The 17,979-nt window shown below is 46.1% G+C and overlaps 2 protein-coding genes across 2 annotated transcripts in view; one reads left to right on the top strand and one right to left on the bottom strand.

The window, feature by feature from the left end:
• LOC115179366 (gamma-aminobutyric acid receptor subunit alpha-5-like) overlaps positions 1 to 17,979 on the bottom strand; it is a 33,380-nt gene that overhangs the window by 2,768 nt on the left and 12,633 nt on the right. Inside the window, exons 7-8 of the mRNA XM_029740806.1 lie at positions 6,349 to 6,492; positions 1,704 to 1,856 (exon numbers count right to left, since the gene is read on the bottom strand). Coding sequence (XP_029596666.1) covers positions 1,704 to 1,856; positions 6,349 to 6,492 — 297 coding nt within the window. The remainder of the gene's footprint in view (positions 1 to 1,703; positions 1,857 to 6,348; positions 6,493 to 17,979) is intronic.
• Positions 2,426 to 17,979, top strand: part of LOC115179365 (gamma-aminobutyric acid receptor subunit beta-3-like) — a 58,436-nt gene continuing 42,882 nt past the window's right edge. The window contains exon 1 of the mRNA XM_029740803.1: positions 2,426 to 2,934. Within this exon, the coding sequence (XP_029596663.1) occupies positions 2,807 to 2,934 (128 nt within the window). The 5' untranslated portion in view covers positions 2,426 to 2,806. The remainder of the gene's footprint in view (positions 2,935 to 17,979) is intronic.

Here is a 17,979-nt window from a genome sequence, read left to right as displayed (position 1 = left end):
GAACATAATTACAAATCATTTGTAGACTGCAGATTGACCGCAAGAAGACCAAACAAGTATAATATTTCACAAAAACATTATCATTTCAAACATTTCTACATTTGTATTCAATAACATACAGTATACAGTATATACAACAGTACGTGGACACCCCTTCAAATTAGTGGATTCTGCTATTTCAGCCAAACCCATTGCTGACAGGAGTATAAAATTGAGCACACAGCCATGCAATCTCCATAGACAAACATCAGCAATAGAATGGCCTTACTGAAAAGCTCAGTGACTTTCAATGTGGAACCGTCGCACAACAGCTCAGCCGCGAAGTGGTAGGCCGCACAAGCTCACAGAACAGGACCGCCGAGTGCCGAAGCGCGTAGCGTGTAAAAATCCTAGCTTGCAACACTCACTACCGAGTTCCAAATTGCCTCTGGAAACAACGTCAGCAGAATAACTGTTCATTGGGAGCTTCATGAAATGGGTTTCCATGGCCGAGCACACAAGCCCCAGATCACCATGCGCAATGCCAAGTGTCAGCTGGAGTGGTGTAAAGCTTGCCGACATTGGACTGGAAACGCGTTCTCTGGAGTGATGAATCGCCCTTCACCATCTGGCAGTCCGATGGACTAATCTGGATTTGATGGATGCCAGGAGAACGCTACCTGCCTGAATGCATAGTGCCAACTGTAAAGTTTGGTGGAGAAGGAATAATGGTCTGGGGCTGTTTCATGGTTCGGGCTAGGCCCCTTAGTTCCAGTGAAGGGAAATCTTAAAGCAACGGCATACAATTACATTCTAGACGATTCTGTGCTTCCAACTTTGTGGCAACAGTCCTGTTTCAGTCCCGTTCCAGCATGACAATGCCCCGTGCATAAAGAGAGGTCCATACAGAAATGGTTTGTCGAACTTGGCGTGGAAGAACTTGAGTGGCCTGCACAATGCCCTGACCTCATCCCCACTGAACACCTTTGGGATGAATTAGAACGCCGACTGTGAGCCAGGCCTAATCATCCAACATCAGTGCCCGACCTCTCTAATGCTCGTGGCTGAATGGAAGCAATGTTCCCAGAAGAGGGGAGGCTGTTAGAGCAGCATAGGAGGGACCAACTCCATATTAACGCCCATGATTTTGGAATGAGATATTCGATGAGCAGGTGTCCACATACTTTTTTTTTAGCTCATGTAGTGTATCTCTCTATTATGCGTGGGAATACTTTGCAGTAGATTTTCAAAATTAAAATCACTTAGAGCTGATTTGCTGGTGTTTTTACAGTCTTATTTCCAACAATAAATAAATAAAAGTAGAAAAAAAACAATGCATTTATTTTTGCTCAGAAAACTTGGGGGCCCAAATAAAATCACCTGCCAGTGGGGAACCCTGCTGTAGACATTCAGGGGTTTTCTAGGGACAAGAGAAAGGTGGTCATCACCTGTGATGCCTATAATTGCCTGAAAATCTATTTCAAATTGGCGTCATCATGGATGATACAGATAATTGTAGTTTAACCAGGTCATTATTGTGAAAGATGTGATCTCAATGACTTATCGGGCTAACTAAAGGTTTAAATAAAAAATCGAACAGGATTCGTGAAAATTGTGATGCGTGTATGTGTTGGGTGACGGGGCAACACATAGTGTCCATTTTGAGTTGAAAGTACACTTTTAGCTAGAGTTGATCCAAGTGGTTGTGGTGAGGTCATACTAACCAAAGACGGTCCTGGCTGGTACAGATTCACGGTTGAGCCAGAAGGACACCTGGGACAGGATCACGGTCATGAAGCAGGGCATGTAGGTCTGAATGACAAAGTAACCAATCTTCCTCTTCAGGTAGAAGTGACACATCATGACTGTGTACTGTCCTGTTGGTTTAGAGGACGGTGGGACAAAGAAATGAATTATTGCGGTGGTAACAATGATGGATATAGGGTAGAAGGAGATAGTGAATCGCTAAGTCATCCTGCATTTTTATATAATTGTATTATATATTTGATAATTTTATCGAACTTTATAATATGCATTTTTGTAAATAAATATATTTAAAAAAAAACACATGACAAGGATGCAACAATCGGCAACAAATATAATTATCTAAGAAAATAACTATGCAGATGAATAAAATATGATAGAAAATGGTGTTTGCTAAAATATGTATGTTTCACACTCAATAATGTGACAGTTGCTGTGTGAGGTAAATGTTTAGTGGTAAAAAAGCGGAGAGGAAAAAAACAAACATATCCTGTTAACCAACTGAAGATTGCATTTGAAGCTTTTAAAAAATCCTTTCCAGCTTCCCACAGCCGGCGTCTGATAAACTATAGAAAATCCACTGATGACTGCTGCTTTCTCCAGGCAAAATCCGATTTTTGTATCTCACTAATCCCCTGTCACAATCTGCATCCTGCCATCAGGGAAAACGCTAGCTCAGTCCTGCCCACTCACTCGGCTCGGCTCTGCTCTGCTGTGCTGTGCTCTGGCCTCGCGCAGTCGACAAGGACGCGACGCTACCAAATCTCCAGCGACTGACGGACAGATATCTACACACCTTAGCTCCTAGTTAATCACAATTCTCCCAGGGGTGTGATGGAGGGGGGCTGACCTGGTGCCCCATGGGAAGTTTGTGTTTCTGTGAGCCAAAAGGACGCAGGGCCAACGCAGGCACCATCATGTCTCCAGCCCCAGAAGCCCCAGCTAGCCAGCGTCTTCTTGGCCCACCGGGGAGACACCCATGACTCCCAGCCTCTCTCCGCCCCGAGCGAGCGAGCGACCGACCGGGGACCGATCCCCCATCCGGACTGTTTGCTGTTGATGCATGGAGCCCGATGAGACTCATAGAGGGATGAACATGTACCTTTGGTGGATTTTACTGCACGGATTTTGGAGCGTTTATGGGGAACTTCCATTCATTGCAGACAATAACGCAGCCATGTTGGTTAACTGGTGAGTACTAAGGCAACGGTGGTCCCAGAAAGTTCTTGAAATACTTAAGAACATTTAACTTACATGTAGATATGCAAATATAAAAAAGAAAACAACTGGAATAGGCTGGGTTTTGGGATTATGTCCAAAGGAGACATTGCATAAAGGCACACTGTTCTAAACCCGACTAAGGGACTCCATTTTGCAGGATAAACTATATTTCCCTCTTTTACCAAACAGTGTACTATATCATTTTAGGGGAGTACGGTATTTATTTTGTAAATGTACTGTGAGGGGGTATAGGATGTCATTTCCCTAAACCGAGCCATTTGATAATCTCGTCTTGATTTAGCCATAGAGGGATTGTACCTAAGATTAGGCACATGCTAATTCAAGAACCACAACAGAACTGACCCACTGGATTCCCATCGGGGACAGTGAACTCTACAGACTTGGCCCTGGGCCAGACAGACAGCCTACAGCCACCGCCTGACCTCTGCAGCTCCCATTTGTCACTGCTGGCAAGCAGAGAGGAGCAGGTGGAGATACGGAGATCCACAGAAACACACTTTTAGCTCGCGGGCCTACTGAAGTTTGGGGTCAGTCCACAAATGGACTATAGTTTACACTTTACAGTGGCCCCGCAGGGAAGCTTATAGGATCCCGCTGCCTACTTAACAGGCAGGGAGGGTTTTAGTTCTTATCCATGATCAAGGGAGATTGCCATGGAGGGACTGTCCTGCCTCTCCTCGCCTTTCATGGCCAAAGAGTTAAACGGCTATGATCATAACTCTGACTGGGCTGGATGGTTTCTGCCATTCTAGACACAATACTAGGGAAATCCACACTTTTAATAGCCATTCTGCAGACAGCAGCTGATGTGTATTACAGTTCCACTTTACATAAGGGAATTAAGCCTTTCAGTCCCACGTGTTCCTGCCCGGGAGCCTGGGATGTCCAATCCCTTGGGGGTCTGTGATGTCGTCCTGTTATGCAAAAGCCTGATGGGACAGTCAACGTGGGATTAACCCTTGACCCAGGACAGGAATAAGTGAGTCCACGTGTAGCCTAAGTGACATCTGGCTACTTCCCTTCCTGCTCTTGCTCCTTCTCCAAACTATTTCCTTCCCCCCCCTCTAGCCTACAGTGAAGTACAGTGGAGTTTGGAGAAGTCAAACTAAAAATGACATTGAAAGGAATAGGATACTTTCCCCAAAATATAAATTCCCTAACTTAATCGTCAAGAGTCTACTGACGCGCCCGTGCGTCAATCTAAGTAACATAATAACAAAATCCCCATGAAAATCGGTCAGTTTAAGATGGAGATATTTGCATGGGCTATGCCATAATCCACCTCATCCGCCTATGTCAGCCTTCCGCACCTGCGGTGGCCGAGCTGCATCGGTGTTTGTCAGACCATGAGACATCCAGGGCTTCGGTCTTCTCACGAAAACGTCTGTAGCGTCCGAACGGTTTCGCTTACCAACTAAGATGACCAATCTATGGAAAGATGAGACTTTCTGTTTTGCTCTACAACCCCCACAAGTGTCACAGGACTCGTCTGAAGGTAACCCATACAAATGAACGGAAGAATGGAGGTAGTTTTGTGGCAAAAAAAAAGAAAATTGGTTAAATGTGTCCAAAAAAACACATATTTCCTGAGCTTTCTTATGTCTCCTAGATATAGGACAGACATTTCAAAACCTTATTTTTAATCAATTTTGAATGTGTTACTCAATGCGTTTCTATGGGCTATAGTAGTAAAGGCCAAAATACAATATTTGATCCAACTTTTTTTATATATTCTTTGATACCTAAAAAGGTCCTACAAATCTAAATCAAAATATCTGTCTACATTCCATTCCAACATCCATATGTGCATAGCAATTAGAATGCATGCCGTAATACATTTTTTAATTCTAGGGTATGCTAGTGTGGAAATTGGAAGAGACCTGGGACAGGTTGAGTATATACAGTTGAAGTCGGAAGTTTACATACACCTTAGCCAAACACATTTAAACTCAGTTTTTCACAATTCCTGACATTTAATCCTAGTAACAATTCCCTGTCTTAAGTTAGTTAGGGTAACCACTTTATTTTAAGAATGTGAAATGTCAGAATAATAGTAGAAAGTGATTTATTTCAGCTTTTATTTCTTTCATCACATTCCCAGGGGGTCATAAGTTTACATACACTCAATTAGTATTTGGTAGCATTGCCTTTAAATTGCTTAAAAGCTTCCCACAGTAAATTGGGTAAATTAAGGCCCATTCCTCCTGACAGAACTGGTGTAACTGAGTCAGGTTTGTAGGCCTCCTTGCTTGCACACGATTTTGCCGTTCTGCCCACAAATGTTCTATAGGATTGAGGTCAGGGCTTTGTGATGGCCACTCCAATACCTTGACTTTGTTGTCCTTAAGCCATTTTGACACAATGTTGCAGTATGCTAGGGGTCATTGTCAATTTGGAATACCCATTTGTGACCAAGCTTTAACTTCCTGACTGATGTCTTGAGATGTTGCTTCAATATATCCACATCATTTTCCTTCCTCATGACAGAATCTATTTTGTGAAGTGCACCAGTCCCTCCTGCAGCAAAGCAGCCCCACAACATGATGCTGCCACCCCCGTTCTTCACGGTCGGGATGGTGTTCTTCGGCTTGCAAGGCTCCCCCTTTTTCCTCCAAACATAACGATGGTCATTATGGCCAAACAGTTCTATTTTTGGTTCATCAGACTAGAGGACATTTTTCCAAAAAGTATTATCTTTGTCCCCATGTGCAGATGCAAACTGGCTTTTTTATGGCGGTTTTGGAGCAGTGGCTTCTTCCTTGCTGAGCGGCCTTTCAGGTTATGTCGATATAGGACTCGTTTTACTGTGGATATAGATACCTTTGTACTTGTTTCCTCCAGCATCTTCACAAGGTTGATTTGCACTTTTCACACCAAAGTACGTTCAGGCGTTTGTAAATTGCTCCCAAGGATAAACCAGACTTGTGGAGGTCTACAATTTTTTGGCTGATTTCTTTTGATTTTCCCATGATGTCAAGCAAAGAGGCACTGAGTTTGAAGGTAGGCCTTGAAATACATCCACCTGTACACCGCCAATTGACTCAAATTATGTCAATTAGCCTATCAGAAGCTTCTAAAGCCATGATCATTTTCTGGAATTTTCCAAGCTGTTTAATGGCACAGTCAACTTAGTGTATGTAAACTTCTGACTCACTGGAATTGTGATACAGTGAATTATAATGGAAATAATCTGTCTGTAAACAATTGTTGGAAAAATTACTTGTGTCGTGCACAAAGTAGATGTCCTAACTGACTTGCCAAAACTATAGTTTGTCAACAAGAAATTTGTAGAGTGGTTGAAAAACGAGTTTTAATGACTCCAACCTCAGTGTATGTAAACTTCCGACTTTAACTGTACCTCACCTCGACTGGTGTAGATGTCCTCAGAGCCTGCGGTCTGGCCAATCAGGTGGTACTGGTTGAGACGGGATCCGTCTTCTGCCACCACTACAGAGTGGGCAGCACCAGTTTGCCAGAGGTACACCACCTCAGAGACTGGATAGGCATCTGAAAGAGAGAAACAGGACACTGTGAGGATGCTAATGAGATATTATACAGGCCAGGGTACATATCAGGAACTAGCATGTCTCAGATTGAAATCATTGTTGAAACTCAGATGTTGAGTCAAGCGACACTAGGATGAAGCTATTTCTAGGACTAAACGTTCTTTGGGCAACACAATCGGAGGCCTATATGGTGTAAGCATGAAATGCATGCTGGGAAAGGAACATAACAGTGTGTTACTTATGTCCAGGACACAAGGTTCCTCATACTACGTAATGGTTTGGTGTTCAAGTTGATTTATTTAGCAAATGCAAAGTCGCAGTGCCAAAAGTTGCTTCTGATCCTACTGTGTTGAGTACAGCTAGGCACCCATTGTGTTTATGGATTTCTCAGTTATGTGGTGAATGGTTCTCTCTCTAAGAACAGATCTTAAGAGACAACACAGCTATACCCAATCTCTTTTCCTTTACCATAGTAGGGAAATCCACCGGGAAGCTGTACAGTATAGACTAGAATAAGGGGCTCTGCCAACTTTGCGCCTCTGGGGGCTTCAGGCTTGGATTGAACTGTGGTTGAGCACATGTTTGCAACGCAACACAGCTTGTTAATCACATAGCCACAGTGGCTGATTGGAGCTGACAGTGTCGGCTAACGCTGACCCCCAAGGTCTGGTCCAAATTACACCTCTGCCACAGCAGAGAGGGTCATCAGGCATCGTGACATACAGAAAGACACAGATGCATACGTAGACAGACAGACAAATGGGCAGACGGACAAGTAGACAGACAGGCAGGCAGGCAGACACACACAAACCCACCAACTTCAGATTGTAGCCTACTAGTTTTTCGCTCAAGTCAGTGATCTGTAATCAAATTATTTCCCAATTAATCTAAAAGGGAAATTATTTCTCTTGTCAGCTCTCTGTGTCGATTTTCCACCCTTAGGACCTCATCCCTCTTACCTAGAGGATTATAGGAGGGTCCAGTGTGAAGCTCACTCTAAAGCTGGGGCAAAGCCCTAAAGACTCATGACATCCACAAGGAGTTGCATTGGCTCCTCTCCTGAAACACTGATCCAAGATAGAACACAAAGGCCTGCCAACCATTAGGATCACTTAATAGGCTGTATCAATAGAACAGTCTGGATCGATCAGTAATACAAAGTTCAGGACAGGTCAGCTATAGTTTACAGTAGCCAGGTAGGGCATGTCAAATATGAAGATTTTGGAGATCTGTTACAACAAGAAACACACTTTTTAGACTACTCATGACAGACAGTTATCATTTGAAGTACAAATGTATCTATTTTTCCTTTTTTAAATGAATTAACGAAAGTATTGTTACTCTCAAATTTCCAATCAGATATATACTATGTACATTCTACACTGAACAAAAATATAAATGCAACATGTAAAGTGTAGGTCCCATGTTTCATGTGCTGAAATGAAAGATCCCAGAATTTTTCTAAACACATAAAAAGCAAAAAAAAATGTTTCACAAATTTGTTTACATCCCTGTTAGTGAGCATTTCTTCTTTGCCAAGATAATCCATCCACCTGACAGGTGTGGCATTTCAAGAAGCTGATTAAACAGCATGGTCATTACACAGGTGCACCTTGCGCTGGGGAAAATAAATGGGCACTCTAAAATTTGCCGTTTTGTCGCACAACACAATGCCACTTTAACGACACAGGATGAGACCCAAATGCAGACACAGGAGGCAGATGGTTCGAGTCGCTGATATTTATTAATAGACAAGGGGCAGGCAAGAGGCAGGTCGAGGACAGGGTCAGAGTCAGATGGGTACAGGACGGCAGGCAGGCTCGAGGTCAGGGCAGGCAGAATGGTATGGCAGACAGGGTCAGGGCAAGCAGAAAAGGTTGGAACCGGGAGGACTAGATAAACAAGAGGAGTACGGAAAAATACACTGGTAGGCTTGACGAGACAAGACGAACTGGCAACAGACAAACAGAAACCACTGGTATAAATACACAGGGGATAATGGGAACAAATTGGAGACACCTGGTGGGGGGTGGAGACAAGCACCAGACAAGTGAAACAGATCAGGGTGTGACAGTACCCCCCCCCTCTAGGGGCGCCACCTGGCGTCCTACCCGGGCGCATACCTGGTTGACCGGGATGCCGGCGGTGAAAGTCAGCGATGAGGGCCGGGTCCAGGATGTCCTTAGCGGGGACCCGGCACCTCTCCTCCAGGCCATAACCCTCCCAGTCAACCAGGTACTGGAAACCCCTGCCCTGAGGTTGAACACTCACGAGGCGTCTCACCGTGTATGCCGGATGGCCATCGATGAGACGGGGAGGGGGGTGGGCCTGGAAACAGGAGACAAAGGGCTGTGAGACAAAGGTTTAATCTTAGACACATGAACCATGAGATGTATACGGAGGGAAGCAACAGAAGACGAACAGCAGTGGGACTAAGGATTTTAGAGACGGGAAAGGGGCCGATAAAGTGGGGGGAAAGTTAACGGGATTCCACCCGGTCGGGCAGATCCGAGTGGAGAGCCATACCCTCTGCCCGAGACGATAACGGGAGGAGTTCTTAAGAAGAGCGGACCGGGATCTCTTCCAGGTACACCGACAGCGACGGACTAACATCTGGGCTGAGGGTATGCTGACCTCTTCCTCTTGCTCTTGGAAGAGTGGAGGCTGGTAACCCAGGGAACACTCGCAAGGTGAGAGCCCAGTGGCCGAGTAGGGAAGGGTGTTCCGGGCGTACTCCACCCACACGAGTTGCTGGCTCCAGGCGGTGGGATTGTCCGAGACGAGGCACAGAGAGTCGTCTCTGAGTCCTGATTGGCACGCTCCAACTGGCCGTTGGACTGAGAATGAAACCTGGAGGACAGGCTAGCCGACGACCCAATGAGGGTGCAGGTAACTTGAAGGTAACTTTGGGAGGGGAAAGAAATGGGCGGCTTTAGAAAACCTATCCACCACTGTAAGGATGGTGGTGTTGCTATCAGACAGAGGACCAGTGACCGGGATATATGGGACCTGGGGCGATGAGGCACAGGGAGTGGTTGAAAGAGGCCAGCCGGAGCATGCCGCTGAGTCTTGTTCTGAGCGCACACAGTGTGGAGACGTCAGAAACCATAGTGGGCCACCAAAAACTTTGTCGGATGAAGGCCAGGGTCCGGCGGGAGCCGGGATGATAGGTAAGCGTTGAGGAATGTTCCCATTCCAGGACTTGGGGAGCGGGTCCGAATCTGGGCCGCCTGGGGTCCGGCTGGGAATGCTGCACCTTGTGGACCAGGCTCTTGATTCCCCAGACAAGTGTAGTAGCGAGACAGGAGGTAGGGGAGGATGGTCTCTGGGTCTGATGGTGTAGCCGCAGAACTATACAGGCGAGAGAGCGCATCAGGCTTAACATTATTGGACCAGGGCGGTAGGTGATGGTAAAGTTAAACCGAGTGAATAACAGAGCCCAACGAGCTTGTTTAGAGTTGAGGAGTTCGGCGGTGCGAAGATATTCAAGTTTCTTAAGGTCGGTCCAAACTAAGAATGGGTGTTCTGCCCCTTCAAGCCAGTGCCTCCACTCCTCCAGCGCCAACTTGACCGCAAGAAGCTCTCGATTACCAACGTCATAGTTCCTCTCAGCAGAATTCAGGCGATGAGAAAGGAAAGTGCAGGGGTACAACTTTTGGTCCTGGGCCGAACATTGGGACAAAACGGCCCCCACTCCAATATCCGAGGAGTAAACCTCCACCACGAACTGACAGGATGCCCTGTCGGCAGCTTGGGACCATGGTAACCTTAGGAGAAGTGAGTGCAGAGAGGGAAGAAGCCAGGGTGCTGTAGCTCCGAATGAAGCAGCAGTACAAAACATTGCAGCTGCACTCTAGAGGTGGGTTGGGGCCAATCCCCCACCACTCTCACCTTGTCAGGATCCATTTGAACGTTCCCTTCAGTGATAACGTATCCCAGAAAAGAGATAGTGGAGCGATGGAATTCACACTTCTCAGCTTTCACAAACAACTGGTTCTCCAGGAGGCACTGGAGGTCTTGTCGGACATGGAGGACATGCTCTTGAGCAGAACGGGAGCAAACAAGGATGTTGAAAGCGTTCTTCCACTCGTCTCCCAGCAGCCAGAGAGGGAATATAGCCGCCCATGAGGCAGTGTGGTGGAGGAAGTCATTGGCGCAATCATGGGGCGATGTGGAGGAAGGGAGGAAAACCTCCAGGAGGTCCTGGTCCTCCGCGGGAACGGCGGAGAAATTCAAGGCTTTTCCAGAGCCTGCAGGAGGACATCCCGGGGCAGACTGCGCCGCTTTAAGGCAATGTGAGTGGCAGAACGGACTCCAACCCAGGATAGAACCAGTGGTCCAGTCAATCAGGGGGTTGTGCCTCTGTAGCCATGAAAATCCCAAAACAACAGGGACATGGGGAGATTCAATATGTAGAAGCTGTATGGACTCAATGTGATTGCCCGACACTCACAGGTTAATGGAAACCGTACTGTGAGTGACCCTGCCAATGGAGCGTCTGTCCAGTGCTCTGGCATCCATGGGAATGGAGAGGAGTTGTGTGGAGATACCCAGCTCAGATACTAGAGTAGCGTTCACGAAACGCTCGTCAGCCCCAGAGTCAATGATCACCCGGAGAGATTTACACCGATCACCCCACAGCAGGATAACATGGAAAGGGGTATGAGTAATAGGAGTTAGAAGACTCCCAGTATGGCCCACCAGCGTACTTGTATCTACTGATGAGCCTGGTCTTTTACTGGACAGGTGAATATGTAATGCCCTGTAGCACCACAATACAGGCAACTGTTGGAGCTCAGCCTGCGTAATTGTTCCTTAGGCAACAATCTAGCCCTGCCCAGTTGCATAGGCTCTGGAGTAAACGAGTCGCCCGTCCCTGATGATTACCAAGGGGGCTCGGGAGACTCGGATCCTCTCAAGAATGCAGGCGTCGGGGAATTCCTGGGTTCTTCATAGGCGAGAAAGCAGTCATGGACGAGTGTGGCCGAGAACAGATCTCTCCCTCCTGCGTTCCCGTAGGCGCCCATCGATCCTTATGGTTAAGGCTATGATGGAGTTATGTCTAAGGGTAACTCCCAAGCTGTGAGTTCGTCTTTAATCTCCGCCAATAATCCATGAAGGAAGATGTCGAACAGGGATTCCAGGTTCCAGGCACTCTAGTCTGCCACACTACGGGAGTCTTGACGTAGTAGAAGTAGCTTTCGGGCCGCCTCTCTCCCAGACACCGGATAATCGAACACCTTCCTCACCTCCGCCACAAAATCCTCCAGATGAAGGCAAATGGCAGATTGTTGCTCCCAAACCCCCATAGCCCAGGTGAGAGCCCTTACAGACATCAGCGTTATGAGATACGCTATCTTCGAACGATCCGAAGGAAACGAAGAGGGTTGCAGGTGAAAAGATGAGGGAGCACTGGGAAAGAAACGCCCGGCAGGTTCCAGGATCCCCAGCATAGCGCTCCAGAGGAGGTAAGTGGGGTTTTCGGGAAGCCGGGGTAGGCTGGACAAAATCACCACTGGTAGCGCGATTACTGAGCATCTGTGAGGGCTCCGTTGTGGCATGCTGCCTGATCGATAGTCCACGGAATTTCTCCAGTAATGATTTGAAACACTGGCCATGGCGTTCCGCCAAAGTATGTCCTTCCATAAGGTTCTAGAGTAGCTCCTTATTCTTCCAATGGTGGCTCCATGCAGGGAGAGTCTGCTGGGTCAGTCATGCTCCATGCAGGGAGAGTCTGCTGGGTCAGTCATAACGACACAGGACAAGACCCAAATGCAGATACAGGAGGCAGATGGTTTGAGTCTCTGATATTTATTAATAGACAAGGGGCAGGCAAGAGGCAGGTCGAGGACAGGCAGAAGTTCGTAAACCAGGTCAGAGTCAGATGGGTACAGGACGGCAGGCAGGCTCGAGGTCAGGGCAGGCAGAATGGTATGGCAGGCGGGCTCAGGGTCAGGGCAGGCAGAAAAGGTCAGTACCGGGAGGACTAGAAAACAGGGACTAGAAAAACAGGAGTACGGAAAAACGCAGACGACGAACTGGCAACAGAAAGACAAACTGGCAAAAGAAAAATGGAACCACCGGTATAAATACACAGGGGATAATGGGAACAAATGGGAGACACCTGGTGGGGGGGTGGAGACAAGCACAAGACAGGTGAAACAGATCAGGAAGTGACAGCCACAGATGTCTCAAGTTTTGAGGGAGCGTGCAATTGGCATGCTGACTGCAAGAATGTCCACCTGAGCTGTTGCCAGATCATTTAATGTTAATTTCTCTACCATATGCCGCCTCCAACATCGTTTTAGAGAATTTGGCAGTATGTCCACTCGGTCTCACAACTGCAGACCCCGGGTATGGCGTCATGTGAGCGAGCGATTTGTTGATGTCAATGTTGTGAACAGAGTGCCCCATGGTGGCGATGGGGTTATGGTATGGGCAGGCATAAGCTAAGGACAATGAACACAATTGCATTATATCCATGGCAATCTGAATGCAGAGATACCGTGAAGAGATCCTGAGGATATTTGTCATGCCATTTATCCGCTGCCATCAGCTCATGTTTCAGCATGGTAATGCACAGATTAGGGCCTAATGAATTTATTGCAATTGACTGATTTCATGATATGAACTGTAACTAAGTAAAATCTTTGAAATTGTTGCATGTTGCGTTTTATATTGTATGTAAAGTATAAGGGTGCAACCTTTAGGGTAGTCACTAACCTAGTCTCGGGATTCAGGAAAGCACTGGCTAGGACATTACCTGCAGTCCAACAGAGAATTCAATCAAGTGCAGATGAAGGATTTACGCTTTATCAGAGGTGTTAACCTCATTTAAACTGAAACAACTAGCAAGCTGTTCCTCTCTTGAACACTGTCACTGTTGAAACAGTGTTGGATATTGACGTGAAACCACACCTGTCCTAAAAATACAGCGCCAACATTCTGAGAGAAACGAAACAGCACCTTTCCTATCTGCTATCAATTTGAGGCCTAGGTCTCTTTAAGCATGCAGGGAGATGCAGAGGTAAGTGGATAGTGAGGAATAATGGGCCAGTAAGAACCATGGGAAATGAGTGGAGGTACAGATATAGGATCTTAATTTGAGACAGTTTGCTATAGCAGAAAAATAATCCTACAGCAACAGGAAATTTTAATTGTTATTTCGATTGTAATTGACGGACATTTTTCGAAAGTTAAAATCCAGTCTGAAATGAATTTCAAGGTGGAAATTACAAACTTCAGAAGCCTTTTAAATCCTCAAATACACGACATGTACATGTTCTGCATTGCAGAAAAGTTCTCCTGCAACAGGTTGATCAAATTAATATCCTGCATCTGTATACATTCCTCAGCTTTTGTAGATGGTTTGTATATAAATTTGAAAAACACAAAGGCCTGGAGAACTAGGTTAAGAAAGGGATGAACCACAGGAACCTGGAATAAAGAAAATGAGACAGAGAGAGAGAGAAAGACACTGAGAGAGAGAAAGAAAATGTGAGTCATGTTCTTCAAGGCTATACACTGTACCAGTCTACTTCCTTTCAACTTCATTTCCATGTTCCATGTCATTTTTTTAAATATCTTTTATTTTTTTTCTAATTAAGGATGAAAAGAATGACTGTAGTTTAATCCCCTGATGACAAAGTGTCTTTCTGGATGAAAGAAAATAATCAAAATGAGGTACACTGTGAATGTTCCTAGGGACTAAACAAGCATTTCTCCCTTGTTGTAGGAGGAAAATGCGTGTGTGTGTGCGTGTGTGTGTGTGTGTGCGCGCGTGTGCATGTGTGTTGGGTGGGAAGAACAAAGAAAAAGAAAGTGATGGATCAATGTAAAGTGCAGTAACTAAGCAACCAAGCTCAATAGCATGTCATAGCACTTTGCTGTAGAACTGGTACTACTGGCCATGCCTAGTGGATTGCTATTTACAGTCAGACTTCTTGGATGGGCTTTAGCCGAAAGCCAGGGCCAAAATGTAAAGTTGGGTGGGTTTAGAAGCATTAAGGATAATGACGCGGGAGACACCACGATTTAGTAGTAGAGCTAAAGGATTTGGCAGGCGGTGCCTGTCACCTATGCCAACTTAACGGCAACCTCTTCCTGACTGAGATTGCACGGTACAAACCCATCTATTATATAACATGAACATTAGGAGTTGTGATAGATGAATGAATGGATGAATGAGTGAATAAACGAATGAACAAATCAATGAACAAATGAAATGATGGATAGATTTGATATAATGTTTGTTTATATACTGTCCACGCACCCATATATCCTAATCCTCTACTGTACCTGTGAGGAGACTGTGCTAGTACCTAATAGTAATATGATGGTTTTACAGCGCCTAAAACCCTCCTGTGATTTTAATTGACCATGGGAATAGAAAAGAGCTACACCGTGTATACAGCAATGCACTGAATGAGCCTTGCCTGTAATATGCAACCCATTTAAATCAGCCTCGTATATCAAAAGAGGCTGTGCCTAGGTCCCAAATGGCACCCTATTCCCTATATAGTGCACTACTTTTGACCTGGGTCAAAAGTAGCACACAAAATAGGGAATAGGGTACCATTTGGGGCGCATGCGGTCCTCTGTACTCTCCATACAGATAACCTTGTGTTAGTAATGCATGGATGACAATAGAGAACCCAGCTCCTAAAAGCACTTCAGTTCACCACAGCTCTGATTGGTTGAAGACTGAGAGAGACTTGAGTGTCATCATTCCACAGACTTCAATGACTGTTTATTACAGCACTATTGTAGATTATTTCTGTATCATGATATAGTTTTTACATCAATTTAACCATTTTATGAATTTAGATGTGGAATAGTGTCAAAAGGGCCCATTTTTGACCTGTGATGTATTTTTGCTGGTAATTTCAATATTTTACTGTTCCTTGTAGAGCAGTGCACTAATTATGAGTTAATCTTAAAAAGACTGTCTGCTAAAAATACAATATACAATAGTGTGTCAAAAAAGCATAAGAAGGAGATCCCACGTCTCAAATATGACGTTGCATTGACCCCCGAATGACTTCTTAGCAACAGCAGCATGGTCAGGTCTGTCACGTCCTGACCATAGAAAGCTCTTATTTTCTATGATAGAGTAGGTCAGGGCGTGACTGGGGGTGTTAGTCTAGTTTATTATTTCTATGTGGGTTTCTAGGTTTGTTTTTCTATGTTGGTGATTGGGTATGATTCCCAATTAGAGGCAGCTGGTATTCGTTGTCTCTAATTGGGGATCATACTTAAGTAGCTTGTTTTTCACTTGGGGGTTATGGGATATTGTTTATGTGTAGTTTCATTGTAGTCACAGTTCGTTTATTCTTTATTTGTTTTGTATTTTTCTAAAGTTTCACTTTCTAATACATTATGTGGAACGCTACTCACGCTGCGCCTTGTTCCGATCATTATTATGACGAACGTGACAGAATATCCCATCATACCAAGACCAAGCAACGTGACCAGGTGAAGGAGTTAGGAGGAAAGCCAGGAGTGGAGGGCATCCTGGACGTGGGATGAAATCATGGCAGGAGATAGAAGCTTGCCATGGAAGCAGGTGGAGGCAGCGAGGGAACATCAACGACCACTCCGGGGTTTGCAACCACGACGGAAGCCCGAGAGTCAGCCCCAAAAAGTTTTTTTTGGGGGGGGCACACGGGGTGGTTGGCAGAGCCAGGTTTCAGACCAGAGCCAACTCCCCGCACTCGCTTTAAGGAGCGTGTGGCCGTTCAGGCACCATGTTATGCGGTGATATGCACTGTGTCTCCAGTGCGCATTCACAGCCCGGTCCGCTCGGTGCCAGCTCCTCGCACTTGCGTGCGAAACTGAGCATCCAGCCAGGACGGGTTGTGCCGGCTCAGCGTTCCTGGTCTCCAGTACGTCTCCTCGGTCCAGGATACCCTGCCCCGGCTCTACCCACTGTGTCGCCAGTGCGCCTTCACAGCCAAGTGCGTCCTGTGCCAGCGCCCCGCACTTGCCGGGCTAAAGTGAGCATCCAGCCAGGAAGGGTTGTGCCAGCTCTACGCTCCAGACCTCCAGTGCGCCTCCACGGTCCAGTATATCCTGCACCGGTTTTACGCACCAGGTCTCCAGTGCGCCTCCACAGCCCAGTGCGCCCTGTGCCTGCTCCCCGCACTCACACTGAGGTGCGTGTCACCAGTCTGGGGCCACCTGTCCCGGCTCCACGCACCAGGCCTCCAGTGCGCCTTCACAGTCCAGAGCTTCCGGCGACAGTTCCCGGTCCGGAGCTTCTGGCGACGGTTCCCAGTTCGGAGCTTCCTGCGACGGTTCCCGGTCCGGAGCTTCCGGCGACGGTTCCCGGTCCGGAGCTTCCGGCGACAGTTCCCTGTTTGGAGCTTCCGGCGACGGTCCCCGGTCCGGAGCTTCCGGCGACGGTCCCCGGTCCGGAGCTTCCGGCGACGGTTCCCGGTCCGGAGCTTCCGGCGACGTTCCCTGGTCCGGAGCCTCCTGAGACGGTCCACGGCCCGGAGCCTCCTGAGACTAAATTTTACTTAAGTAGCTTGTTTTTCACTTTGGGGTTATGGGATATTGTTTATGTGTAGTTTCATTGTAGTCACGGTTTGTTTATTCTTTATTTGTTTTGTATTTTTCTGAAGTTTCACTTTCTCATAAATTATGTGGAACACGACTCACGCTGCGCCTTGGTCCGATCATTATTATGACGAACGTGACAAGGTCAGACATTTTCCATGCTACACCACAGACCTATTCAAATGTAGGCTCTTAATTTGTTCCAGTTTGTTATAGCAGGAAAATAATCAGGAAACAGGAAATAATTAATGAACATTTTTGTAGAGGTTGATCCATTTTTCGTTAGGGCAAATCAAGTCAAAAATTTCAAAGTGGAAATGACAAACTTCAGAAGCATTTTTAACTCTCAAATAGACTACATATTTTAAATGTCCTGCAACAGTTCTCCTGCAACAGGGTGATCAAATTACAATTCCACATCTGTACAAACATACACACACTCCCTCCTCCCCACACACTAGCACATCCATTGTACTTATCATGAACATTATTTGATAAGACTTAGATTTTCTGTGCCGCTTGACAAAAGGTCAACTGTGGGCCAAGAGAGTAAAGGCAAGATGCACTTTCCATCATCCTTCATATCCCCTGTGAGCTGGGCTGCAGAGGAAAGCAGTTGTATCTGGTGGTGAAGTGGGATGTGTGGGTGAAGGAATGAGAAATAGAGCCTGTGGTCACAGTGCTCAGACAACTGTTATACCATAGTAACTGTATCGGTATGCTCTGTATGTAAATTACTCAAGTGCAAATGTTTTCTGAGTGTCTGGCCTTTTTCGTTATTGCAAATCTAGTCTGACATTTCAAAGTGGAAATTCTAAACTGTAGAAGCCTTTTTTAAACTCAAATACACTACAAATTTGTGTTTCCTGCTTAGCAGAAAAATTCTCAGCAAAAAAAACAGTGATCAAATTAAGATCCTACATCTGTA

This window comes from Salmo trutta, chromosome 39 (assembly GCF_901001165.1).
Source record: "Salmo trutta chromosome 39, fSalTru1.1, whole genome shotgun sequence".
Classification (NCBI taxonomy): Eukaryota; Metazoa; Chordata; class Actinopteri; order Salmoniformes; family Salmonidae; genus Salmo; species Salmo trutta.
The sequence above is the reverse complement of the archived record's forward strand: the minus strand, read 5'-3'. Positions and strand labels throughout refer to the sequence as shown.